The sequence below is a fragment of the Leuresthes tenuis genome, unplaced genomic scaffold (genome assembly GCF_036924035.1).
Source record: "Leuresthes tenuis unplaced genomic scaffold, fLeuTen1.0.hap1 SCAF_16, whole genome shotgun sequence".
In the NCBI taxonomy this organism is placed as follows: Eukaryota; Metazoa; Chordata; class Actinopteri; order Atheriniformes; family Atherinopsidae; genus Leuresthes; species Leuresthes tenuis.
In genome coordinates this window covers 23,923,161-23,950,529 of record NW_027325370.1, presented here as the reverse complement: position 1 = coordinate 23,950,529, position 27,369 = coordinate 23,923,161, and the positions used below count along the sequence as shown (strand labels likewise).

Here is a 27,369-nt window from a genome sequence, read left to right as displayed (position 1 = left end):
ACTTGCACTGTCTTTCTAAAACGTGAATACTGGAACTCAGGAGATGGAAAAAATTTCGCACTTCACTTTCTGTCTCATACAAACATTCACCAAGACTTCATGTTTAGAAATCAATGGTGAGCGAATCCAAAAAATAAATTCTTGTGCAAAGTGTCCTTATAGCTCCTATTGCTGGGGTGAAATGAGAGAACAAACAGCCAAATTGTCCTTCAGAGCTAATTTTTTTTATCACAGTCACTTGTGTACATTCCACTGACCCTAATACAAGTGTCAAATAGGTAACTGGTGCCATTTCTTCTAAGGAAAGCACAAATGTTTGAACAAAGTTTAATAAATGACACCCAAACGTCATACACACCCACATAACAGATTCAAAGGAAGAGGCTCCCAAACCTTTCAGCCACTGATTCTGAAAATAACTGTAGCAGGGACTTGTGACTCCCAGAATTGCTGTATGAAGGTTACCAACATTGCAAATAATCTAATTAAAACAAGGGCATAATGAAGACAGAAACAACCATAATGCTATTCTTATCCATTTATGACTATTGTTGTTATCTCCTGGAAAAGTATGAAAAAATTTACAATTGGCAATTTGATTTGATTTCAGGAGGTCAGACCTCCCACCTGTGTCTTGATCTACAGTATAACCCCGCTTTGAGGGGGACTCTAAAGGAAACACAAGTGGGGGGTGAGCAAAATAATGGAACAAGTGATCAATAGGAGAAACCCCACTTTTGGTAATCCATAAGCTTTGGGTTGAGTTTTTTCTTTTCTATTAAAAAAAAAACCAATATCACTGTTTTGCTACTTTGCAAACAAGACATTTATTCACATGTTCAGCTGACCTTTTTTTATACTGATACAGTCATTTTTACACTGCTGTAATAATAGGAAATAGTAATAATAGAAACATGGCATAACAACTTAGTTTGAATCAGTTGTACGCATCTATTAATTTATTTTTCATTTATTCACTTGTCATTGTTAACGAGTTTTTTTTTTTGTTTGTTTGACGTTGAATATTTCCTTGGTCAGTAGAACGCCTCCTACTATAGGTTTACATCCAATCAACAAGGAGCAACAAGGACCTTTGCTCAAAATACCAAATCACTCACGCGGATTTACAGGTTTCGTATGCATAATTACCCTTATAGCCTATCATAATGTAGTGGGCGGGGTTTATTCTCTGAGACCGGTACTCGTTGCTTTCGTGTTCAACAGATTCAGTTTAGTCTAGAATGGCGACCGCTTTCTGCGGTTTGCAGTCCAACGGCAGTAATAGTAAATCAGCAAGGACTCAGCGAGACCAACGGAGGAAAGCTAAAGATTCCCGACGGAGAGAGGCAGCTCTGCTGTTCCTGAGCAATATCTCACTCGACGGACGACCCCAGCCTCAGCTCAGGGTTGAAAATGCCGACCAAAAAGCCACAGAGGAGCCTGGTCACAGGGATAGAAACAGAGACGCAACGGGCGAGCTCCTGCGAACTGAAATCCAAGAACCTGTCGTCCAGGTGACAGACCCCGCTGTGGCCGGTGGCGGCTCGTCCTCCAGTTTCCCAGGGGTGCTGAGCCCTATCCGACCTTCCGTGGTAGCGTCTCCTGGACCGTTCACGACAAGTTCTGTAGGACCCAACGAGGTATTTTTAGAGGGCGGCAGTGCGGTCGAGGCGCCGACCCCGGACACCCCACTGTCCCCCGTCCCAGCCGGACACCAGCCCTGCGCGCGAGCCAAGTCAACACCCGCCGCCCTCAGCCCGGTCCCGGCCAGCAATGCTGTGGATTCACGACAGAGGTGAGGATGTTTGTCGATGTTTCATCACACAATGGTGTGGGCCTTAGAAACAGGCTGCCGACTTCCGTATGAGTATCATGAGAGGAATTTGCTTCCATTTTCACATGTTCCAGCATTTTCTGTCGTGTAAATAATTGAGCGTCTTCAGAATAGGTTGAGTTGAGTCTAATCTCTGATTTAACTGTTTTTTTTTTGTGTGCTGTCATTACTGTCTTTCACAGCAAGATACTTAAGATACTTGTGACATTAATTCTCTAAGGTGTTGTTTGGTGAAATCACAAACTAAATATTTAATAAGAAGGTCTAAATTTGACTCCCTGTGGTTTCACTGCTAAACTTTGCATGATTGCAGAGGAGACCATCTCACATGGAACGTTTTTGTTTGCGAAATCTTTGATAAAGTGTTGTTCCCGCACAGGTTGAGAAACATTTCTGGTTCACCTGGACCTAAGCTGCCAAAGAAGGTCCACTTCATCAAAAGTATGAGGCAGTATGATACCAGGGGATGTAGGTGAGTGTCAAAGCAGCACTTAGAGTAACATTTAGATTTGATATATTTTAGGTAGGATTACATTTTAAAAAAAGACAAAGGATGTTTTATGTTGGATTCTGAAGTAGGCCTTCACCGGCAGTGGCAAAATACTTGCTCTGGTATTATAATAAGCTGCTTAACTGTGGTACAGAGGCCGCAAAGGAATAACAGGAATACACAGCTGCTGGATGGCGATTCCTACAGTGAATTTAATCAGCCTTGGAAGCTTAGCAAAAGCCAAAAGAGGTGCAGTGTTGAAATTTAACACCCTATTGCACCAGCAGTAAGGTTACCTAAAAGCAAGAAGAGGCTGAAATAACACCACTGTTGGCAGCTTATTTAACATGTTGACCACAAGAGCGTCTAGAAGCATCTTTTGGGATTTTGCCATGTTAATAGTTCTAACTCTACACCTTCACAGAAACGTGTTGTGTCCTTTGTGATGGTTATTTGACTCCTCGTTTTTCATTTGTCCTTCCACTCTATCCACATCTAACATCCACGTCATATTCATGTCCACATACATACATACATGTGCTAACGTGTGTTTTCTGCTGATGTCTACAACCAATGATGCAGCAACCCTTAATTGTCCTACAGGGATGGTTCTGTTTGTTCCTGAACTGAGGGAAACGTGTGTAGATTATGTAAGCTAAGGTAATTACCACTAGCAGATGTCAGCCTTTCAGTGTCGTCCCCCTTTAAGACAAACCTCGCCCACCAAGTGTCGATGGCAGGGGCTGCAGCTGACTGTTATTGATGTTTTGTGGGGAGCTTTGGCCTCAGTGTTTGTGTAGATTTACAGGCTGCTATGCTGTTGACAAGACGCTGATGAGCTGGTTTGTCCACATTTCTGTCAATACAGTGAAGCTCTGGTCGGTGTGTACAGTGTTTGTTGATTGCTCGTCTCCTGTTTTTAGCTCATCCAGTTCTAGTTTGTGCCTCTTGTGCGTTACCAAAACATTTAAGTCCTACTGAGTTCTGTTAAAATAATGAAATAAGGTATGAATGAACTTGCATTTATTCCTTAAAAAAAAAAAAAAACAACAAAAAACAAACATTTAAAGACCCTTCATGGTGTAGCTGTAACATATTCAAAGAGCTCCTTCAAAAAAGATAGTCTTTGCAAAACCGAGCAGATTGTTTCACATTCTGACTTCTGGAGACACCTCTGTAATACTTACTGTCTCCTGTAACCCCCGCATGATCAATCAACCTCTCAGAAGACTTCTCTGGCATTATGAGTTCTGATCCAGTTAGCCAGAAACAGCATCTTGAAATACGTTTATTCACTCACCGAGAACACCGTTAGCTCTCCTATAGCTGCAAGTAGCCACATAACAGTAGCTATGTGCTAACAGAGCAATAGTACGCGTTCGTTCATTCATTCTTCTTAAAGTATTGGTGAAATAAAGATAATGCCTTATTTAGAGGCTGCATCGTCTTTGCCCCATTCACTCCATTATATGGATTGTGAGTTATCTAAATAGCTTCTGAAGGACGCCGACTTTGGCCAAACTGTTCTCGGTGAGGAGATAAATGTATTTCATGCCAGAAATAAGGTCTAGTTTTGAAAATACCGGACTTCCCCTTCAAAGAGCAGCACCTGTCGGGGCTTTATGAATGAATAATACAACCACTGTTTGCCCCACTTTACAGCGAGTTCCACAACTTTGGCGTGCAGCTCACAGTGCTGACTGATGGGGAAAAAAAGATGACTCTGATGACACCTGACATTTGAAAAACAAGAAGAAAAAACCCTCATCAACACAAACATGTACCAGTATTTCAGCTGGAAAGATTATGGCATCAAATGTTTCTGGTTATTGTGAAAAACAAGTTTTTAGTTTTTAGTTCTGATTCGAGGTTGCTGAGTCAGGAATGCAGGACAGGGTCGGCCGAAGTCGTCTACGCTACTGTACGAAACGTGGACGAAATGGTCTCATCCCGCAGCGGGGATGAAGACGTGCTCCTTAATTTAGCCACAGCAAAAATATTAGTTGTTTTTTTTTTTTTTTTTTTCTTCCAAACATTAGATATTGAAGTAAAAAAGAAAAATCAATGTATCAATACAGCCAAATTAAAGATATAATATCATTCGTAGAGAAGTATTATCATTCTTGCTTTATCTGCTAATGACTCTCTGAATACCTTAAAGTGTTCTTAATGATCTAACATTGAGTAAATGTTGATTTTTGGCACTTTATCTTATGAGTAATCAGAGTCCAGAGTTAATTTATGCTTCTGCGACTTGACTGCGATGGTGATGAATAAGAGTCACTAACTGGGGTCTCGTCCAGCTCAGACATCCCGCTTCCTGCTTTGAGCTTTAGATGGTCGTTGTTGGCTTGCTGGCTGGCTTCAGTAGAGAGCAGCATAAATGTGGCTCTGTGAGTGATTTCGTTGGCACCACCGCTGATGGGGTGTGTTGAGTAGCAGTGACTGTAGTTGCCATCTGTAGACTGACACACCATCTGTTTTGTCTGCCTGTACTTGCTGTGTCCTGCAGGATCATGCTGATTTGTGCCAAGCGGTCGCTATATGCTGCTTTCTCAGTGCTGCCCTATGGAGAGAGTGCTCATCTCAGGTACAAAGGAAGCACCGTCCCAAGCAGGGAGCACCCACCCACCGCTTTTTATGTTTCCATCCTCCTGTGTGATCCATGTCATTCTCTGTGTTGTGAGAGCTTTGTGTTTGAGGCAGTGCGTGGATGTGACAGAAACATCTCTTTGTGAACAGTGATCCTAAGCTGGACGCTCAGAGACAAAGACTGTCCTCTGTGGTGGCTGCGGATCTGCTTCCCTCTTTGGAAGGTGTGGAGCTGGGTGCCTCTGGGAAGGTGAATGTCAGACTGATGTATAGAAGCACTGGTTATAATTATCTGGAACCGCACACATCGCTGACTGTCTCATTTCTCCTCCTCAGACGGTGTCCTATGCACAGTTCCTGTATCCAACCAATGCCTTGGTGAGACAGAAGAGCAGCAGTGCGCCAGAGAACTACGCAGCTCAGACCCCTCAGTCTCGTTTCCGTGGCAACGGCCAGAGGAACTTCACCCCTGCTCGTCCGAACAACAGTGTGGCACAAGACCAATGTAAGACTCCAGGCTAAGCTCTCAGACGCACACATGCTACTGCTTTGTTCTGCTAGAAGTGATCGTTGACTGTATGTGTTGCAGGCGTAGAAGAGGTGGCGGAGTACGACCCGTACCTGCTCAGTGACCCTCAGTGGCCCTGTGGGAGACACAAGCGGGTTCTGATATTTGCATCATACGTGGTGAGCAGAGCTGTTATTTTCTTTGTTAATTAAGCCGTGGCTCATTTTTGACATGAAGGTTTTGTCCACGTGTTAAATCTGAAGAATAGAAGCAAATCCTCATGGCTGGAGCTGCTGTTTGGGACTTTAGCTTTTGAAACTGATTATTAGAATAACTGGAAGGAACAGAAATCTAATTTCTACAGAATTCCCGAGTTTCCAGTTGTGCTAATGTTTAAGCAGGTTTCCGATCTGTTTTTTTTTTTTTTTACAAATACCGCAAGTATGTGCACAATCAAAGGCTGCAGACAGGAAATGGAACAACACAGCAAGCGAAACACAAATTTGTATTTGAAAATAGTTCCATCATATGCTTGAAAGCTGATACTATTGGAGGTTCTCAGTATTTTCTTTCTGCTGCTAGCTGTAGCAGCTAACAAGCTCATCAGTTCTTATGGGCATTCTGACTTTTATCTGGAGCTCAGTGGTGCTCATTTATTGAATTATACATTTAAACATTACTATTGAACACTGTTGAAAAAACTGAAGAAAAAAACACATTGGATTGAATAATTGATCAATTGCTTCCACAAGTTCTGTCATATTTTATGTAGGATATTCTGCTTAATGTGTGTGTTATTCACTAGGTCTGAGTAACACACACAAGTTGTCACACTGAGCGTCTTCCGTCTCAGAATCCAAGACAGAATTCTTTCATTTGACTTGTAAAGTGTTTTTATTCAGCCTTGCGAGCAATATAGCTCCACCTTTGAAAAGCATCCAGTCATGTTGGAGAGTAAAATCCTCCCATAATGCCTCGCTCACATGATTTTATTGCGCCCCAAGCGATTACATCACAAGGCCGTAACCTCTACAATCTGCGTGAGAATCGACAGTTTACAAGTGAAACCATAAAGCCTGGGCTGCAGCTGGAATTCATGCTGACACCAGGTAGTTCTGTATTGACCTTCTGGCTTGTTTTTCCATGTCGGCAGACAACTGTCATTGAATATGTGAAACCATCTGACCTGAAGAAGGATATGAATGAGACTTTCAAGGAGAAGTTTCCTCACATTAAACTGACACTGAGCAAGATTAGAAGGTGCGTGTGTCTTGCATTCTTCTTTGATTTTCAAACCTTCTTTTTAAGGAGTGTTTTGGAGGTTGAGCCTCGTTTTTTTTATGTGGTTTTAAGTTGTCACATAATGCACTCTCTTAGAAAAACAGACAAATAACTGTGACCTCTTTTTGCCAGCCTGAAGAGGGAGATGAGGGCCATGAGTGAGGAGTGCAGTCTGCAGCCGGTCACCATAGCGATGGCTTTTGTTTATTTTGAGAAGCTGGTGCTGCAGGGTCGTCTCAACAAGCAGAACAGGAAACTGGTGGCGGCTGCGTGCGTGCTGCTGGCTGCAAAGATTAGCAGCGATCTGCGGAAACCAGACGTCAAACAGCTCATTGACGTGAGTAAAGTTTCCAACACAAACATCTCATTTCCATTGCAGATGAAGGACTGGTAGCCAATGTGGAAAAAGCTGTAACGTGTGAAGCTTCAGCTCAGTGTTTACCCAGCTGATATTTTTTTAAGGCGTATATGCATGGCACAAATAACCCGCATGTAGGTGCAAAAAAACAAAAAGTTTCTATTGGACATGTGGCATGAACATCAAATAGAAGTACAACCAAGGCTTTTGAGAGATTTCCCAGTTCACAACATCACTCTTTATCTTTTCAAATCTTTGTTTTCGCCCCACGGATGAGCAGAAGCTGGAGGAGCGTTTCCGTATAAACAGACGGGAGCTGATTCCGCTGGAGTTCTCCGTGCTGGTTGCCTTGGAGATGGGACTCTACCTCCCCGAGAGCAAGGTCATGCCGCACTATCGCAGACTGGTGCAGCAAGGTTAGACCGGATGGGGCCGCCGAGTCTTTGGAAACGGAGCGCACAGGTGGATCGACCAGATCATAAGCTGTGGTGTTTGAAATAAATAATTCTGGAAGCGTTTAAATTTTACTGTAAATGAAGAACAACTCGTTTACATTCTTTGTCAAATACTGTAGACTTGATGCGTGTGTCCCCCCTGAATGTCTTTCTGTATGCGTGATGTTCTGATGTTGATCCAGTCATGGGCTCTATGTTAGAGACGTTCTATGAGCACATTAATTATGCTCTCTTTGGTTTCTCATGACGCGTGTTTTTTGTACGTGGTATTAACTTTTATTTAAATGAAATCTACTCTGTGACTTGCGAAAAACTAATTTCCTGCACCTTTGTTGCTATACAGCCTGTACAGTATTTATTTGAACTGATAAAGAAGTATACTGTAGAATTTTAAACGCCTTTTCAACACACTGTGACACTAAGGTATTTTCAGCCGTCCGACTGAATCATGACATGAAGATTGTGAGCAAAAAACATCTTTAGTGAAGGAAGTGGCCTTTGATATGTGTCCACTTGATATCAGTACAGATTATCACACAATAATCAGGCAGAATTCACATATTTATTATAATGATAATAAGAAAATAGTTTACTCTTTTGGCAGCTCTGACTTAAGTGTTGGTTGTGCTGAAAAACTGTATTACGGCTGTGGTTTTACATGCAAAGTTTCACAGGCGTGTCTTCTTTTTTTATTCCATGTCATTACCCAGGGATATGTTTTGCAAAATGCACTGGAATTAAGTCTTCACTAGTCCAACTAACACTCACTCCTTTAAGTTCTCAGGAATTTCACTTTTTTTTTTCTTTAAGTAGCTCTTAAAACCCAAAGAAGCTTTCGTTGTGGCTTTTGTCTCTGTGCTCCATTGTTGGCTGATTATTGATAACCGCTTTCTCTGTGACTCTTGAGTACGTGGATGGGAAGTACGAGTTGCCTCTGCCGGTACCAGACAGCAGTATCTCTTTGGATTTGGATTTTAAGTAAGTATGGTGAAAAAGTGCCTGAAACCACAGTTAAATGATCAACGGTCAAATTCACGGGATATTTAGCAGCGCCGTTCCTTCATGGCGCTGAGGCTTCTCTTCAGACGTCGGTGTCTGGGAGAGATGATCGTGACCTTGTGTACGTCTGATGTGGTCAAAAATGTTGAATAATTACCAATCAGTGTAGCTGCAGAACATGTTTGTTGGTGTCAAATTGATAAATATTGTGTGCTCATTCTGTCCTGTAAAATGAGTGTTTTTTAAATATATTTTCAAATGTAGAAAAAAAAATGGAATTGTTGGAGTTTTTCTTTAATTTTCCCTCCTCTCGTAGGTTCCAAATGAAATATTTGGCAGTTTAAAAGATGGTTTAACAAATCAGTCAATTCACACTATATTCAGGGTTTTTTCCATAACTTTACTGTTAACTTGTGGAAGAACAGGTTGGCTAGTTGCTCTAACATGCAGGTAGGACACAGTCGCCGAGTGAAATCCGCAGATATCAATTCAAATCACAGTCGGCTTCAGTTACATTATTCCTATTCTTTGTCCTGAATGTGCGAAGGAAACAAAACAGCAGCGGGTAAATAAATACATTTTAAGGCTAATGTTAGTTTTCTGCACAGAACACTCAGTCCAAACTCATGTCTTCATCGTCGTCTTTCTTTTCTTTGGCGTCACTGTCCTGGTCTGACTTTGACTCAGTTTCCATGGCTTTGGCAAAAGCTTCCACATCTGCAGGAGATATCGGGGCGGGGGGACAAAACATTTTCATTGTCATCTATTGTACCATGTAGTTCCATGATGGGGTGTTAAACTGTTACACAGCGCACATCAAATCAAAGTGGTGCACCGTCAAACATCAGACTCTTTTATACCTTCACCTGGAAACTGGATTTTATTTTATTTTTTGTCAAAATGTCTTTAAAAGTAGCCTGTGGCGTCTTATTTATTTTTATCTGTCCCACTTGCTCGTAATTTCAAACCACTTACCAGCAGGTGACAGCAATGTGCCATTAAATGGGTTCATACAGCAGGAGGAAAACTAAAGATTTAAAAGGGGTAAAATTTAAAAATGCTTGTTTGGCCTCAAGGATCCACTCAGTGAGTGAAAGTGAGAAACTCCACGGGTCGCCTTAAAAGTATCAAAATAATGCAGGCACATTATCATTGTCAATGCTCCATTGTTGGAGACTATACAGCGATCTGGACACGAGCTCAAGTGAGGATACATTTGAATGTGTCAGTTGGGTTGTGGAAGATCTGCTGTTTGTACTTGTACTGCTGACAAGTAATGTCCCTTTGGGTTTTCTAGATGCCAAATATGGAAACAAGAAAATATTTCATCGTGACAACACACAGATACAGTGTGTGTGTCGAAAACACTGACCTCCTTTGTTGGCCGCATCAACGGCTTCTGCTGGGAGGCCAAACTGGTTCATTAGAGGACCTAACTGCCCGGACGCCAGGGCACTGCTGAACATGCTCATAGCCTGCAGAGAGAGGGCCAAAAAACCAACAAAGATGTTAAATATAAACTACAGAGTCCCACTGTGACTAAACCCCTGACAAGCACAGCTTTTCATTCCCTTTCGTGCCGTTTCTGCACCTGAACATCAAGTTTAGGGCCGAACTGGGAATGAAATCCAAAGTCGATTTGCGTGGTTATAAGATCAGCTCCCTTGTTTTCAAATAACACGGTAAAGAAAAGGGCACACCTGCTGAAACTGAGGCGAGCTGAGAGTGTTGTGGAGCTCCTCTGAGCTCTGAAGCAGGGACTCTCCAGAAGGCAGATAGGGCATCAACCTCTGCTGCACCTCTGGATTGGCCAGGATGGGAGCCATGACCTCAGGTGTCAGGACGCTGGCGAGGTCCACTGCGGAAAATATACACTCAGTGGTTAATTCAAATTTCAAAAACATTTTTTGTGCATGTTGCTCTGTAGTGAGACATATGGATGAACAAATGCCCACGATGCTTTCAACATGAGGCTTTTGGAAGTTACTTTGTTGTTATAGTAGATGCTGCTAGTAGCATTTTCAAAGATAAATATTTTGAGTTAGAGTGTAATACCCCTGATAAGCGGCAGATGATGGATGGATGGATGGATGTAATATCACCAACAGCCACTAGGTGCTGGCTCCAAAACATCCCTGGCACTAATTGACGCAAAGAAAGTTTAAAATATCTCTTATGAAATAGAGTCAGTACTTTCTCCCCATGATGGAGTCATCATCTCAATTATTTTGTAACTATTAGTGTCACGGTGGCACTACTTAAAACAATTCCATAATTAAGTAAATATTACACCTCAAAGAAAGGCATTTTTGTCCAATTGGATTAGCTCCACCCTCTTGTCCAAATATGGTCACATTTGGCTTGAGAAATAAACATATGGTCACATCCAAATATCAAACTCAGAGCTTGAAAATGGCAATTGCCTGTGTCTGCCACTCACTGGAAAGACTTCAGTCCGGTCCTTTGCAACTTCTTGGCTTTCTTGGTCGAATTGGCTGCCTTATTATTATCGTAGCTCTTCTTTGCAGCAGGATTGAGCGGCCTAAATTGTTGCCCTAGCAATGCCCTAGTCTTTTTTTTATTTTCCAAGTAAACATTGTTCAGAGGGTCTGAAAATGCATTACATGTAATGACAAAAGCACTCTCAATGAAACTTCCCCCAGCTCCTGGTCCATTAAGAGGAGTTGGACCGATGTAACATGAGTGAGCGTGAGTTTGTGTGACCTGTTCAGCACAGAGTAAAATGAGATATTGCATCTCTCTCAGAGGGTTCTTGATTCTGCCACAAACTAATCCTGTTCTATCCAAATTAAGCAGCATCATGGTCACTATGACAAAGCTAATTAGTTGCTGTATAATTAGTTCAAAATCCCTCAAATTAGACCCGATCATACATTCTGTGTAATAAAGTTTTTTATCGTGTCTCAGTTATGTGGTTTTTATGCTGTTGCTGTGTTCTATGTGTCCACCTCCTCACCTCCCTGGCCGCTAGCAGGTACGTTCATAGTGGCCAAGATGCTCTGCAGGTCTCTCAGCTGGATGGGCTGCGTGGGGTTTGCTGCCGCCGCAGCTGCCAGGGAGGTCACAGCAGGGGTGGAGGGAGTGGTGGCTGTAGGGGAGGCCACTGAGGTGGCCGAGGGGGTGATGGGAGTGGTGGGCACCTGTGAGGAGCCGAGCCGGCTGGCAGCAGTGGTGGTGGAGGTGGGTGTGACAGCCGTGGACGGACTGAGAGGAAGGAGGGGAAACAAAGAAAGCCATTTTTAACATTCATTTTGATTTCATTTAATGAGTGAAACACTGTCTGGCTGCAGATTCTCCAATGTGAAGATTCTCACTCCCTTTTCTCGGTCTTTGTTTTCCTGAGCATCACTTAGGGCTTTATGACCATTTTCTCCATTTTCTGTTTATGTCAGTCAGGTTACAGACTGATAAGCCCATCGTGCTAAGGTTAGCTGCTAAGGTTAGCTGTTAGCTGCGCAGATATTAGCTGTTTTTTTTGTTTGTTTTTTTAGATTTAAAAAAAGAAAAACTTTACCTAAATACTAAAATCCCATTTAAGAATTTGTAAAGTGCATACAGTTTTGCAGTTCTCCTGTCAAAGGGAATTATCATTTTGTTCCTGTTTTGCAGTCATGTGAAAAAGAAAGTATGTCCTCTTTCACCTCTAAGGTTCTATCAGGTCTTAAAAATAGGGGCAGTAGATTCAACCTCTGATGACCAAGAACACATATTTCACCATGTCATTACATGTTCTAAACTAAACCAAGGTGAGGAAGCAGTGTGCGAAAAACTAGCTCCACCCCATCATTCAATAGTTCCAGAAAAAACACTTTAAGCAGCAATAACTTGAAGTAATCGTTTTCTGTATGTCGTAAGTTTCTCGCATTCTTGTGGAGGGAATTTTAGCTCAATCCCCACCGCCCTTAAGTTCCCAACACAGCATTTTCAGTTGGATTGAGGTCTGGACTTTGACTGGCTTATTCAAACACCCTGATTCTGTTGTTTTTCAGTCATTTTCTCGATGTGCAGCTGTGTTTGGGATCATTATCCGCTTGCATGACCCATTTTCAGCCAAGCTTTGTCATATGACTTTAGAATACTTTGGTTTACAGAGGAGTTCATGTTCGACTCAATGTCTGCAAGGTGTCCAGGTCCTGTGGCTTACCTTGTGGTGGAGTTGCTGGCTGCAGAAACACTGCTGCTGCCACCCAAAAGGTTTGTCAACCCTGGACCAGCCAGCGCCCCCAGACCACCTGACATTCAGGAAGACACATTATTAATCTGACCCAACAAGATGACATCTTTAAATGTTTCCACACTGTCAGTTTAGCAGCTTGTAGGTGCAATTATGGATTTACATACCAATTCCTCCCAGTCCTGTTGGTCCAATGAGCTGCATGAGCTGGTTATGGCTCATGTTACCCAGAAGGCTCTGCAGACCGCCCTCACCTTCACACATAAGCACAGAGAGCAGGTGAAATCCAGCGTAAGGTGGGGATATTAAAGTCTTTTCATGACAGGGTTAAAACATGGGTGCCTTTACCTCCCAGTGCAGACAGATCATGTCCCCCACTGCCACCGCTGCCCAGAGCACCAGGCATGGGCGGGTTGTTCAGGTACTCATTCACTTTGCGGCAGTACTCGTCATCCTTATCGCTCTTTGGCTCCTGGGATCAGAACAAACAATGCGGATATTTTATCTGAAGCCATTTTTCGTACAGTTCCTTTTCAAAGCATTCAGCAGTAACGTGTAAAAAAATAGCATCTGGAGGAGAAACAGACTTGCTGTAGGAGTTAATGGTTTCCATTTATGGCCTGTTTGTAATGTAAGCAGTACAGACCGATTAAATTTAAGCTAAATTTGGTTCCATGCGCGTAAAAAGTTGTGAAGAGCAAAACGGTGGGACACATTTACCAAAATCCATCCATTTTCTATACCCGCTTAATCCAGTTTAGGGTAGCAGGGGGACTGAAGCCTATCCCAGCTGTCATTGGGTGAGAGGTCGCCAGTCCATCCCAGGGCCACACATAGACAAATGAGACACACAACCATGCACACTCACACCTAGTTTACACCACTTAACATAAAATACATGCTTTCTGAGGTGGGAGGAAGCCGGTGTACCCAGAGAGAAGAACCTACACATATATGGGGAGAACATGCAAACTCCACAGAGAAAGGGCCCAGCTGGGATTCAAACCAGAAACCCTCTTACTGTGAGGCGACCGTGCAGCCCCATTTACCAAAATACATTCTCAAAACAATCAAATAAATGGTTTAAGTATCTAAAATGCACCTTCGTGCTTGAATAAAAGACAATGCGATTCCAAAGAAGTGGTTCGATTACAGTGTCTAATCGTGTTGTGTGTGGAGCAGCTGCACACCTGCATCCAGAAGAAGAGTCTTTTAGAGCCAGCTTTGAACTTCAGCACATAAACTCGGCCGGTGGTGCACTGGTTCACCCGTTTGAACTCGCAGTCATCAGGGAAAATGATCAGGTCCTAAATGGGGACGTGAAAAGGGTTATTAAAAAGCCCATTGCACCTCAGCTAGTACAACAACTGGGCTGCGCCACCTACATCGTCCACGTTCCCGGTCGTCCGATCCTTCCAGCAGAAGTGGATGAGGGAGTCGTCGGTCTGCTGGATGTAGACCTGACCTTTACGTTTGTCAGGAGTCACCGTGCTGCCCTTCATGGTCATCTTCCCGGCCCGAAACTCCACCAGGTACTTGCTGGAGGAGCCGCGGGAGCCAGAAACCATGCTGGGGAACAGAGCTCCAGAAGCCATGATGAGGAGGGGGCACTGATGCAGGAAGGAGGGAGTTCTACAATGCAAACATATCACTTTATATAGTCAAATAAATACAACATCAGATATATAATGGAATTAATTTAGCAGGTAGAAAAAAAAAAAAGAGAACAACACAGCTTTGGTCCTTGCTGTGCTTTCAATAGGTGATCCTTATATTCATTAATCTGCTAATTTATTTTACTGTATGCAGGTACGTATATCTTCAACATGGTGTTCAGTTTCTACACATCAGACAGGCTGTTAACACAAGAATTATTCCATGTTTAACCATCTCTTCTCATCTTGTATTTCACCTGAAGTCTTTCAAAACACAGCCAACAGATCAACTATTTTCATGAACAATGAATCACGTGGTTTTGCTTTCGGGAAATTAATTAATCATATTGTCATTAAACTAATAAGCATATGAGCTGACTCATCGAATGTCTTTTAGTCAAACTAACAATCCTGACGTCACCATCAAATGTTAAGACTACTCAAAGCCTGATCACTATCACAGTAATAGTTGGTGATTCATTGTCTTTTTATTCGGCTAAAAAAATTAAGCTTTGATTTTTAAAACATTTTTTAAAAATTTAATTACATTTTTTAATGATCTGAATGATACACAAGCTGTTTGTGTCACCACGATAGGGAATGAGAGCAGTTTTGACGTCAAACATATTAAAACTGCTCTCACTGTTTAAACACCTGCTTTTATCCAGTACTCGTTTTTATTCGGTCTTGATTGCACGATTCATTTTGCTGGCCCTCGTCTGTTTAATGTCAAGGTACTGCTAAAACCAGGCAAAAACAAAGCTCCCACCCTGAGATGACGCTAATCTAACAAAGATATTGATCTAGAAGCAGAGTAGATGAAAACAATCTAACTGGAACAAGACTATCCCAGTGCTCCCATAATAACACAGAAACTGGAGCAGACTTCGGCCGCAGCCGCACCACAGATGACTCTGCATCCTGCGGCCAGCAACCTGTTTACAGCTCAAAGCGGCCACAAATGTGTCAAGATTTTACATTTTACGCCCTCGTATCAAACAAGTAGCTGAAGTCTGTGTTTAGAGCTGAAAACGGTTGAAAAATAACGTGTTTATACTCACATTTCTCTGTGAATTATCACTCAGCGTGCAGAACGGTCGACCTCAGCGACGACTTTTGCGATTGGCTGACGGATACCGGTACCTCGCTGTGATTGGTCCAACTGCCTGTCAATAATGAGGTTTTTAAATCCGCTATGCATGTTCGGTAGAGATAACACGCCAACCTGTTTTTAGAAATCTACAAATGTAGTCTTCTTGCTGAAAAATGGTGTAGCATTTGCATAAAGAAACACTTTTGTATATTATTTGTGAAATGAGGAAGTTTAGATCAATTTTACAAAAGAGCAAAAATATTGTAGACACAGAGGACCTCAGTACAAACACCTTTGCGGCTTATTTCAGTTTTCGTATCCTCTTTATGCGTTAGCATTAAGCAAACTTACAATAGCAAGTTGTCTCTGTAACTGAAGGCTTTTTTTATGGCTTTCATAAAATTAACTTATTTACAGCTTGTGTTATGTATGATCACTTCTGTGGAGGATGCACATTTTTAGAATTAACTGATTTATTAGATTACAACAAATCACTAGTCAAAACTAATTTTAAGGCCCACTTTTCATAGTGTTATTTTAAATACAGTAAATACTAACTGGACAGACTCTATGCTAATATAACCAGTGACCTCTGGTTGCTACAAGCTGTCTTTTTAATCCTTGTAAGATTGTTTTAATGGAATTTGGAGACACCTAATAAAGGTGTCCTGTTTTTCCCAGGAAACAAGTAAAGATTAGAGAATATTTAGAAATAAAATCCAGTATTTCATGGAGAAAAAGCAGTTTAAGAGTATAAGACCCCTCAGGTTGATTTAGGAACTGGCACATAAACAACCACAACACACACATTAGTTTCCCCAAGTCATTTTTCAATACAACGACAGAGTCATTCTGAAGTCCATAATTTATTTTTAAATATGCTTTGTATGCATATGGTTATGTATGGGTAACAGTATGATGAGGGGAAAAAAAAAAGAGATCAACAAACATACAATGTAAACATTTTCAAATGGACGCTTCACAAAGACACACGGGGTAAAGACATGAAAAGAAGCCTCAGATTGAACCTGCACCTCTGAGCGGCTGCAAGTTTCACAAAGTGCTTTGAATTCAGGGAAAAGGGAGCAACAGCTGCAGGCAGATTTCACGGTACATATATGTGCATAGGACTGTGAGCGATCAAATGTGCAGTTTTTAGTGTTTGGAAACAAAGACGCAACTAAAGCGATCCAACAGCTGTTGCAGTTACTACAAATGAAGCGTTACATCATCAGCGCACGACACTAAACTGCTGCCTCTGGAGTGCCTGAAGCACACTGGCTCCTACTAAAGAAGAACAGGGAGTTGGATTTTTCACATTTAAAGAGGGCCGACTGTATGGATAAGTTTGCATAGGTTTTTGTGATGCCAACAGCATCCCATCTCACATGCTTTGCCTGAAGACAAGGCTCTGACTTCAAAATTACTCTCAAACGGGAAACTTTCATATCAGCAAGAGTCACTGCTTCTTATATGAAGAGAGGTGGCATTGAGGAGTCGGTCTGACCCAGCTTTCTCAGCAAAGCAGAGCTTTTAAGGTGTGGGGTGCCTGGCCACCTTCAGGAGCCACAGTTTAAATCAAACTTCACTGACTCTGTCCAGTCAAATGTGAAGAGACACACGACACATGCTTTTGACTTTTATTTCCAGAGGATGCCTTTCCTCATCTCTAATGCTTGAATGCAGAACTTGCCAGAAAATGACTTTAAAAAAAAAAAAAAAAAAGTTATATGTATGAGAGACATTTATACATATAATTCATGAGCACACTGAAAAAAGAACTCCCTAATAGGTAATTTGGCATACATTTAATGGCACCAAATTCCTAAAATGTTAATGTCTCAAACTTTAGCTCAAAACCTACTATTAAAGTCCATTTCAACATTATCGTCTACGTTTTCAGGCCTGAAAGCCCCAAAAAGAAGTGAAAAAGGAATAAAGGTTGAAGTTTGATGTACGTTTTCTTTTAAATGGTTTTTATACAATATTAATGCTCTGAATAGTTCAAATTTGACTATTACATTCCTGAAACCTGTGCAGATTTCCCCGTCTGTTATACAGAAATCCGCTTTGTGCAGTCAGTAGTTTCAGAGTTTAGAGATGAAGGCGCTGGGAAGGCGACCACAGTGTCAGATCACCTGTAACCAATCCTCTCTGGATCCATTATTTCAGAGTACATGGATGCTTCTATACTCAGTGCAGGTGCAGAAAAGGTTTTTATGGCTTCAACTTGTGTAAGTTAACATCTTGGTGAGCATGCATGCACCAGCTGTTATACACATCATCTATATTACAGCAGACAACAATATAATGTACCGACAATATTTGCTTACTGTGGCAGTAAACATGATTCTAAGCAGCTTCCATTTCTACGTTCGAGTCTCTATTCACAGAAACACTTGTAACATTCTAGAGATGTTTAGTGCTAAATAAAGTAAACATCTAATTTCCAAGTTGGTTATATAAAAGTATGTGTTTAAATAACCCCTGATATTTGAATGCAACTAGACAGAAGTGTGTGGTGAGCCTACAGGTAAGATAACATTTGAGATAATGAGCACCTGAACTAAAACTGAATATATATATATCCTTTTGTGTCCGGCAGCAGCTTGTTCACCACCCCAGAGATCACAGTTAAAAACCTTCAAACAATGGGTGACATACATGTTCAGGGTTATTAACGGAAGAGACGTGTGGAGTCAACATTTACAATCAGTAACCTCTAAAGTTCCCCTTTATATTACACTTCTCCTGCAGAGTATGTTCACAGTCAGTTGCAGATAATCTGATAAACAGATTTCAATTTCCACTGATTCTAACACAGACAGTACCAGCAAGCATCTGGCCATCGCAAAGTCACAAATCTGAGATGCTGAGAAATAAAAAGTGGATCCTATCAGATACACTCAGCGTCTCCTGTGTCAATAAATGTTGGGATAGTCAGTGTAACTCCGGTCAAAGTATCCACCTGTGTAAAGCCAATCCTCAGCTCCTGTATGAGGGTTTGTTCCGAGCTGGAACCACCTGAAGAGAGATGATGGTTACTAGACATGCTCCACCAAGGCAGCAATAAACATTATAGACACTTTAACATTATGATCCAAGAGGCTTTCAGTTAAAGTTGAAATGAAGGAATTTAAAAGGCCCTATCAGACATTTTACTTGCATTTCTATAATATATATTTTACAAGACTACATGTTGTTCTCTCCATCACCTCACAGTAAGGCAGCTGCACCTATGACTACATATGCAACTCTGTAGATGCAGGAGGCCTATCAAAGCAGTTCAATCTGATCTGAGTCTAAGCAAAAACTTCACTTCTGGAAGCAGCCCCTAGTGGCCATCTGGGGGACTGTAGTTCTTCGAACTGGGTTCAATGTGACAGTGGCATCATCTAGTGTACTAGTAAGTTTGGACACGCCTACTCATATAAAATGAATGGACCCGTGTTTCCCAGCTTTTGACTGGTATTGTATATATTTATCTTATTTTGCGGGGGACAACAACAATGATGAGAGGGACGTGTGCCCCCACAGTGAGTCCCTGACCTGCGTGGTTAAGTTCAACAAGCATTGGCTCATGTTGGGTTGGAATCCCCAGAGCTGTATGCTGTACGTAAGCCTTCCTCGAAATGTCATGAGCAACAGACTATTGTTGCTGTTTTATAGAAATATTACGAGAATTAGGTGAGAAATGTGTTTGAAATTTTGTTAAATATGCATTTTAGTTTTCCAGAAAATAGTCAGATGAGAATTTATGACCTTATAGGTCTGAAAACATGAAGCTAGAACAGGCAGCCAGTCAGCTTGACTTAGCAGGATGATTTTCTTGCTTAATTGATACATAAACCCAAGGGTAAAAATGAACAATTTGCCATTATACAGAGAACTGTCACAAGGTTTTCCCTGAATGGCACGAGACCAGCAGGAGGTCCTGAGTCCAATAAGTCCAAGGGGAAGTGCAAACACAGACTCTGACGGATCGCCACAGTTTCTGAGCGAAATACAGGACTCTGTTTAACCAAGACGCAATGACCTTCTGAAGACCTTCTGAACATTCCGATTAGCATTACACAAACATCTCAGGAGAAAATTCCCTTTGTCTGAGGCCTTTCTGTCTCTCAGCAGTGGTGAGATCTGGCAACGCAACGTAAAAACTGCAGTAAACATATGAGCCAAATGTTACTTAGATACATGTGGATTTCAGTATTTAATAATTAAAACTTTGATCCATCCACACAATGTTCGAAACACTTCCAACACTTCACTTAGGAAGTATTTATCACTTTGCACCATTAGTGCTTTGTAAACTGCATTCTGTAGCTGCCATTAAGCATCTCTGGCAACACTCTGGTTTACTTCCTGTATAATAGCTACTTTCGACCACTGACTGAACGTCATTGTCATTCATTACTGACAGCCACAGAGTCAGATCTGTAAAATGCAGCAGACTGCACTCTGCTGCCAGAGGGATAGTATCTTTCTACAGTAAAAAAAATGTTCAAGGGAACAATTTTATGGATACATTTACAGACAACAAACACTTGCCTGGTGGACCAGTCCTCCTCGCCCTGGGAGCGTTCCCTCCGTGCAGCTCTCTGTTTTTCCTCTAAGCGCTCTTTCTCTGCACTCGCTAAATCTAAAAAAAAAAAAAAAACGAAACAAATCTCAGCACAAATATGTGAATTAGCCTTTGGAGGACCAAGTGAGGGATCTTGATGATAAAAAAACCCTTCTCTAATGTTTACGTGAGCCTGGTGTTACCTATGTCACCGTTCTCCATGGCTCTGATGTCAGGCCTCAGCCGGCAGTCCGTCGGCGCCAGCAGTCTCTCCATGCCGGGCTCCAGCTCGTTTAGTGTCACGGCAAAGCTGGTGAAGTTATACATCTATAAAGAGAGCAGCACAAGATACAGGAGAAATTAAAATGTTTTGATTGTGAAGCGATTTGTTCGAGAAATGCCGAGATTCAAAAGTGGATGATGCTTTGCTACCCCTACTGTAGCAGCACATGCAGATTCTACATTTCTCAGTCGCTGTAATCATTTGGGTACACGACATCCTTTTTGGGGATTTTTTTTGGCCATGCGGTGTAATATTCCAGATGTTCCCAGCTATGACAGTTATTTCTTATGAAGAACTCTCTCCTCGTGCACACCAGTTGTTATTCTTTACTTGTTACAAGCCAGTTTTTCAAAAGATTGCTTAAAATTGCTTTTCTAGAAATTGAAAGTACTGTGCCCTTAAAGCTGAGCGAAGCCCTTTGAGTTGTTAAAATACAGCGATACTAACAGTAATCTACGTACTTTTTAACAAAGTGGATCAAATAGTTTGTGAACCCCCCCCCCCCCGAGACACTCACCTGTGCTGAGTGAGCGGGCCGTGGCGTTATCCTCCACAATAAGGCACTTCCTGGAATCACAGTCACGGTCTCTTGAACTTCGGGCATCTCATCAGTCTCCTCCCCTTCACAGCTATGCTCCTACACACACACACACACAAACAGACACACATCCAGATAAATAACTCCACCACACGTGGAATGAACTCAAGCTAACTGTACACGCAGTCCAGTGCAAACAGGTGATTCACAGAACTACAGTTACCACAAGTTCAACACGTTTCTCAAGCAACATTGCATGTCATTGCAAGACATCATGGATTAGTGCTGGCAATGATCTAATCATACACTACACTCTGAACATAACTAGACAACAGCAGTAGCACACTACAGATATCAAATACACTTTTACCTTACCTGTTACTAATGCCACTGCATGTTATTGTGAAGGGAAAAGATACCATTTGAGAGAAGAGTTTCAGTCACATGTAAAACATGTTGAAGACAAGCGGAAGATCACATGCGAGTCACAGCGGAAGCCCCCGAAACGTCTCCCACCTGTTTCAGCTTCTTCGAGTCGCCTCCCGCCTTCTTGTCCGCCTTCTTGTACCCTTCGTAAAGCTTGGGGTCGATGCCGTACATGCATTCTGTCCACTTCCCGTAGATCACTTGCCGCTTCTTCTTACTGCTTCAACCACATGGAATTCAGCTCAGAGAAAAATCAACCATCGTCGCTTGTCTTGACAGTGCTGTTGTGTTGGAACTCTCACCTTTTGTCTTGGATATGTCCCTCCACTTTGTGTAGGTCCTTTCCAAACATCCCACATGGTTTAAAGTTCAAAATGCACTTGTCTCCCGTGCTAAAAGGAAATGCTATGAGTACTCAATAATGACTCGTCAAAACAGCTTTCGGGTTTCTGTGAAGGATCAATCATCATACCTGTGGTTGACGATCTCCACCGTTCCATACTGTTCAATCCAGAGTTTTCCCAAGATGATGTTATGCACGCAGCACATTGGATTTGTCCACGTGTACGCTTCTTTGTGTCTGTGACAAAATCACAGTGTCTTCAAGGAACAGTCTGATATGACGGGAAATGCACGATTAATCGTGTAATTCTCATGTTTGTATAAAAATACGTGGCCTGCATATGCAAGCTCCACCTCTGATGCACTAATTGACACTAATATGTTGAATCACAACAAAAACAGTGTAACATACACAATCAGCAGGGGTTATTGTGTTCTTTATGCTAAGCTAACCGTAAGCTACGAAGTAAAGTGAGTGCACAAACCCACGTTTCTGGATGAACCACTTTTTTTATACAAAACTAATGTGCTAACTTTATAAAAGCAAGAAAAAAAGGAGACTGACTCCACCTGACATTGAGTTTAGTTTGACCATGTGTTTTTTTTTTCTTATTTCTGGTCTGCCGTGTTTGATGTCACAAACGTGCAAGAACACAAGTTTAGTACAGTACAAAGCAGCAAGGAAAAGGGGGCTAAACACTCACTTTAATAACTCCAGCGTCATGGTGCCTTTAGGCTCTGCCTCCACACTTTTGCCCCAGAACTTAAGTTTTGGGTAGATGGAGCCATGAAACTCAAACTCCTGCTTCAGAGACTGGGCGTGGAAGGCACTGATCGGGGGGTGGTGGCTCACCTGCTCTGAGATCAATCTGTATCCCTCATGCTCTCTTGGTGGTGGTGGTGGGGGGAGAAAAACAAACATTTAAAAAAATCTAGACTAGAAAAACAAATTTTGTCACCAAAGCACACGTCTCTTCTCAGTACCTTGTGAGTTCATACGTCTCCCCTAGTAAAGGATTAAAAGGCTTTCCAGTTCTTTCCCATTGAGATGCTACAGCGGAAACGGCGAACGCAGCAACAACCTGTGACAGAGGCAAAACATTTAATCAGAGTAGTGTCTTTTATTTTGTCCCCGCAAGCAAAAACACCAAATATTCCATCACACCTTCTTAATTGTGGGGATCTGAGGCTTTCCTTGGTCTCACTTGATGATAAAAAGTTATTTTTGCTTGTTTCTACAAATGTTTGGGTAGAAATTAGAACAAACCTTGCACACGCAGAGAGAATTTCTTTCTAGAGCCAAATAAAAAAAAAGAGATTTAAAAATGGTGACTCTGCATCCATGCATCATCTCTACCTGCATGCGTTCTATGGAGTCAGACATGCTGCAAGCTTTGTGGATGAGGTGAGTGTGTTCCATGTACTCCGAGATTCTCTGGAGAAAGCTCAGCGGCTCGTTAAACACAACCGGCATCGCTATTTTGGACAGCTCCTGCAACACCACAACAGAAGAACTGACATTTTAATCCTGAATAATGAGAAAACAAATGGCTTTGTACAACCCACACATCATAGCACTTAATGTTAGAGAGAAAAGGGAAGCAACATACACCTTATTTGGTAACTGTTAACAATATCAAGACAATCTATAAAGTGACATAATTTTCTCTTAAACATAACAATGTGCTCTTTGAATTTAATCACATTTTTAAAAACACGGGACAGACTTTCAACAACACTCTGTAAGTGAACTAAAAAGAGTTTTGAAAGTAAAAGGTTTTCTTATTTGTGCTTATTGAAAGATTCCAGGATTCCTCCTTTGTTGCATCTTTTGTTTCATAACGCTGTAAAAGATGTAAAAATGGCTGGCATATCTGGACTGCACTCGGGTCAGTGTAACACACTTTTACAGCCGAGTGTTGCAAATTTTCTTGCTGAAATAAGCAAAACGTTCCCAAAAAGAGCTGAAAAAGCTTGTCTCCGTGGCGGCACATAATGCTTCAAAACATGCACCTACCGCTCGGCATCAGTTGTGTTGCGTATTTACAGATCCACGAGTTACCCGTGTCATCACGGTTCGAAACAGAAAACGGTCCATTTTAATGCTACAATTTGATTGCGGCAACCAATCGATCAGGTTGTGTTAACTGACTAAAGATTCCAAGAGTGTTCTTGATTCCAATCATGGTTTTAGAGGAGTGGGCCTGAAGATCGTGGCCATTCAATCCTGATGCTCTGTGTAAAGCGTTGTCTTTGTTTTAATGATATCAAGTCCTGCAAATCATGAAATCCCCAAATGCTTCACAATTTTACATGGAGAAACATCCTTCTTAAAACACAAGAAACATTTGCTCATGCAGTGTTTCAGGCGGGCGAACCTCCTCCCCATCTCCACCATTCATCTAGCATTCCATCACTTTTCCAGGTTTTGTTTGTTTTGTTGTCCTACAGCTTTGAATGTGTTATTTTTTTTTTCAAATTCAAAAATACTTTTTACACAGCGTCGCAGCTTTTTTGGAAAATGGGGCTGAAGAGCATCAACTGTGAAATGGGAGGCACCATACTCTCACACATTCGTGAGGAAGCAAGCAGGACTCACCATGCCGATACATTTCTTCAGTATACTCCACACACTAAAATTATTCCTGGAGATCATTTCAGCGGGCAGGCTTTTCCTGGGACACAATGGGATCAGATGAGATTAAAAAGGCTTTTCTTAAAGCTGCACATAAATGAGCAATCAAACAACAAAGTGTGTTCAGACAGAGGCTTCTTCACCTCCGCCACAATGAAGGACGTTACAGGAGGTCATCCCTGCCCACAGCAATAACTCTTTTACTATCATTTTACTATAATATTGATATTAACCAATTTGATTCTTTCACCTGGAAAAAGAATTTTCCATTTTTGGGATTAGTAAAGTATTACATAATTCAATTCAATCAAAATTCAGACTGTTACAGAATCAGAAAATGTTTGATCAGAATGTTTGACAAAGCTGACTCGCTACACCCGCAGTATCTCCATATGCTTTACATTGCTTTTAGTCCACAGCTAAAGCTTGTGAGTGCATGCATGATGAAAGCTTCAGAAAACTTACCAAAACAAATCCATGGACACGCACACATGCATTCGCAGAGCACACACTGTGCCCGGCATGCACAGCTACACTGAATGCACTGAACAAATGCAGTTAACGAATCTTAAATGTCTTTTTAAAAAAACTACTAAGTGAATAAATCCAGCCACTCTTCTTTTTATCAACTTCAACCACTTGAGAGTTTCTCCATTTGTTCACTGTTGAGAGAAGGATGCTGTCTTCTCTCGCTATAAATCTCTCTTTTCAGAAAGAAATCGGTTGAGGATGGCGGGGCTTTATCACTCGGGTATCTCTGCTGCTTTTGTGGCTGGTAAGAGGCCGTTTTCACTCCTGCACGGCAGCCCTCCAGAGAGAAATGTAAGAAAATGTCTGCACCAGACACACCTTGCAAAGTATTTTCCCCTCTGTGTAAGTTTGCTAGCAGGTAATTATCTATAAAAGTCAGTGTGCATGCTAATAACGGCTGCTGCTGTCCAAATGTGGAGTGCTCTTTCCTCGTGTGTTAATATTTCAGGTGCATACAGAGTTACCACGAACAGAGAAACAGTCAGAACTGTGGCTCAGTGAGGAGCCTCATCCAACCATCCTTAATATGCGGTAAACAAAATGCTGTCATTCCTGCAGCGCACTTTCTGCATCAGGTCCTGCCTCCTGTTCACTCTGCTCACTCCAGATCATTTGTAGGTGTGTGAGCTGGGAGAAGTCCACACATTTCTCTGGGTTAATGAGTTAAAACACCTACAAAGATCACAGCCTTCTTCAGAAACTGGAATCAGGTTTGGGAGATGATTTTCAGTCCCTAATCAATTTGAAAGGACCCAACTCGCTCATCCATCCCTCCCTTCCTTCCTTGCACTGTCTCGAATTTGCCATTTTTATTTTTGTTTTACTATCCTGTTCACTATTTGCATCAAAAAAAATATGACAATCTGCCGGTGACATCTCAGGACGGCAATATTTCAAAATGTGCCACACCCATGTGAAAGCATTTTAAACTTTCTTGTTTTTCGGTGTCACTTTAATGTAATATTTGGTTCAGTTCTCTGGAATAATATCTGAGAACACATTTACTAAAAGGCAACTTTAGATCCCAGCCCTTGTCACAAACACATATCAAGTGAAAATGATATACATACAATAAAAACATGCCTGTGTAGAATTAAAAGTTCAAGTGATATTCATCAGGATCACACTTGTGCTTTATGCCTCACCTGCGCTCCCACACTCCGTTCTCCTGTGTGGCGCTGCCATCAGTCACCTGCTTGCTGTCAAACACCAGGGCATCTTTGAAACTGACCTCACAGGAATCATCAGACTCCAACCCTGATCGGAATGAGAGAAGGCCGAGTCAAAATGTTTCCACTTATCCACTCGGGTACAAGAGGCAAATATGTGAGGCCTTTGTCTGCCAGGCTCACCTGTCTCTGCGTCGAAAAATTCCTCCTCGCTGTTCATACTGAGCAGAGAAAGTAACTTAACGTTACTCAACAGTCATGTTTCCAATGTCGGACCCGTCTCCACGCATCCCAAACAGACAAACACACCACCTGCAACACGGAGAGCTCGTTACACTACGCCGGAGAACTGCCTCTGCCCAGTAAAGCCAAACACTATCCAGAGTATGTTATGACCAAAACAACAACAGCTCGCTGTCAGTCGTTCTGCTCCTCAGAGACCCTCAGCTATCAGCTAGCTCTCTGAGTGGCTAGCTAGCCGTTAGCATCGCTGCTGCTGTTAGTTAAAACGTCAGCTGGAGCAGTGATGAGCTAATGACATCAGCACAGTCACTGGCAGAACCACACGGACACTGACACAAACCTTAACACACAACTAAATTAAGTGTACCTGTGAGTTAAAGTCAAAGTAGCCTCAAGTAACATAAACAATCGAAAAGTGCAGTGTCTCTGAAGCCTGGCGGAAGTGGGCGGTAAGGACACCGTGACTGACAAGCTCGTCAGCCAACCAGATCGCAGCCAGGAGAGGCCTAGAAATGGAAGGCAAGGAGCAGATGTTGAGCTATTTTCAACACACATCCTATAATGTGACATTAAAAAGGCAACACATGACTCCACCTCAGGCTGGATGGGCGTGACTCCTCATGTCTGAGGGGTATTATTGGAAATTAACGGTCCATTGTCATTTACTATGAACTTTAGCCTATTATAGGTCAATTCCAATTTAATGAAATCAAACACCAAATGGTGCATATAATCATTTAGAAATTCTAGAATATATTTAAGTTAATTTAAGACCGATAATATATTACATATCACATTCTATAAATGGATTAATTTGTTTAGTGTAAAACATGAAGTGATTCGTGAGTCAGCTGTTGGATATATAGCCCACACTTCCACATGAAATGACTTTCTAATAGAGTTCCCATTTAATTTGGATCAATGAATCATATGTCCCGTAAAAAAAAACTTGTGTGCGTGTGCAGCCTTATATAAATCACCGTGTGTTTTCCTCTTCCTCACAAGTGCATAAAATAAGATTATATTATGATGTTATAAAATTAGATGGAGAGGTGGGGGGTTTATTTAATGGTTATTACAGGTTTGACAACCACCAATGACTGTTTTAATGAGTAGGCATTAACAGCCCATGTACCACCCTCTGTGTGCCTTTACGAGAGCTGCGTGCTCCTCAACACCCC

The 27,369-nt window shown here is 41.8% G+C and overlaps 3 protein-coding genes across 4 annotated transcripts; 1 reads left to right on the top strand and 2 right to left on the bottom strand.

Moving 5' to 3' along the window:
* Positions 1 to 1,157: 1,157 nt before the first annotated feature.
* LOC140272007 (CDK5 and ABL1 enzyme substrate 2-like) lies at positions 1,158 to 8,783 on the top strand. 2 transcript variants are annotated; one of them, XM_072367311.1, is made up of 9 exons: positions 1,158 to 1,795; positions 2,214 to 2,306; positions 4,837 to 4,914; positions 5,067 to 5,166; positions 5,253 to 5,421; positions 5,506 to 5,603; positions 6,578 to 6,684; positions 6,838 to 7,042; positions 7,344 to 8,783. In XM_072367311.1, the coding sequence occupies exons 1-9, from the start codon at positions 1,242 to 1,244 to the stop codon at positions 7,482 to 7,484; spliced, it is 1,545 nt and encodes a 514-aa protein (XP_072223412.1). In that variant the 5' UTR covers positions 1,158 to 1,241; the 3' UTR covers positions 7,485 to 8,783. The 2 variants fall into 2 exon arrangements, with proteins under 2 accessions (XP_072223412.1, XP_072223413.1); XM_072367312.1 differs by lacking the exon at positions 4,837 to 4,914.
* Positions 8,784 to 8,916: 133 nt separating this feature from the next.
* LOC140272197 (proteasomal ubiquitin receptor ADRM1-like) lies at positions 8,917 to 15,535 on the bottom strand. The gene is made up of 10 exons (XM_072367557.1): positions 15,429 to 15,535; positions 14,098 to 14,344; positions 13,903 to 14,019; positions 13,061 to 13,184; positions 12,880 to 12,966; positions 12,683 to 12,770; positions 11,495 to 11,742; positions 10,218 to 10,375; positions 9,890 to 9,992; positions 8,917 to 9,234 (listed from the first exon to the last, which is right to left on the bottom strand). The coding sequence occupies exons 2-10, from the start codon at positions 14,305 to 14,307 to the stop codon at positions 9,131 to 9,133; spliced, it is 1,239 nt and encodes a 412-aa protein (XP_072223658.1). The 5' UTR covers positions 14,308 to 14,344; positions 15,429 to 15,535; the 3' UTR covers positions 8,917 to 9,130.
* A 775-nt stretch (positions 15,536 to 16,310) lies between these two features.
* Positions 16,311 to 26,644, bottom strand: LOC140271441 (oxysterol-binding protein-related protein 2-like). Its single transcript, XM_072366663.1, has 14 exons — positions 26,556 to 26,644; positions 26,129 to 26,257; positions 25,922 to 26,033; positions 24,210 to 24,285; positions 22,968 to 23,102; positions 22,595 to 22,692; positions 22,315 to 22,497; positions 21,741 to 21,848; positions 21,571 to 21,660; positions 21,359 to 21,485; positions 20,822 to 20,941; positions 20,225 to 20,348; positions 20,009 to 20,099; positions 16,311 to 18,484 (listed from the first exon to the last, which is right to left on the bottom strand). Exons 2-14 carry the CDS (start codon positions 26,163 to 26,165, stop codon positions 18,382 to 18,384), a joined length of 1,404 nt encoding a protein of 467 aa, XP_072222764.1. The 5' UTR covers positions 26,166 to 26,257; positions 26,556 to 26,644; the 3' UTR covers positions 16,311 to 18,381.
* Between the last annotated feature and the right edge of the window lie 725 nt (positions 26,645 to 27,369).

Excerpts from the sequence above, each read along its gene's own strand:
- LOC140272197 (XM_072367557.1), bottom strand. The coding sequence starts at position 14,307 with ATGGCTTCTGGAGCTCTGTTCCCCAGCATGGTTTCTGGCTCCCGCGGC. Across the intron at positions 14,020-14,097 it reads CGACCGGGAACGTGGACGAT|GACCTGATCATTTTCCCTGA; the intron begins GTAGGTGGCGCA and ends GTCCCCATTTAG. Across the intron at positions 13,185-13,902 it reads GACTCTTCTTCTGGATGCAG|GAGCCAAAGAGCGATAAGGA; the intron begins GTGTGCAGCTGC and ends TTCTGATCCCAG.
- LOC140271441 (XM_072366663.1), bottom strand. The coding sequence starts at position 26,165 with ATGAACAGCGAGGAGGAATTTTTCGACGCAGAGACAG. Across the intron at positions 26,034-26,128 it reads ATTTTTCGACGCAGAGACAG|GGTTGGAGTCTGATGATTCC; the intron begins GTGAGCCTGGCA and ends CATTCCGATCAG. Across the intron at positions 22,693-22,967 it reads ACTCCATAGAACGCATGCAG|GTTGTTGCTGCGTTCGCCGT; the intron begins GTAGAGATGATG and ends CCTCTGTCACAG.
- LOC140272007 (XM_072367311.1), top strand. The coding sequence starts at position 1,242 with ATGGCGACCGCTTTCTGCGGTTTGCAGTCCAACGGCAGTAATAGTAAA. Across the intron at positions 5,422-5,505 it reads CAGTGTGGCACAAGACCAAT|GCGTAGAAGAGGTGGCGGAG; the intron begins GTAAGACTCCAG and ends TATGTGTTGCAG. Across the intron at positions 7,043-7,343 it reads ACGTCAAACAGCTCATTGAC|AAGCTGGAGGAGCGTTTCCG; the intron begins GTGAGTAAAGTT and ends ACGGATGAGCAG.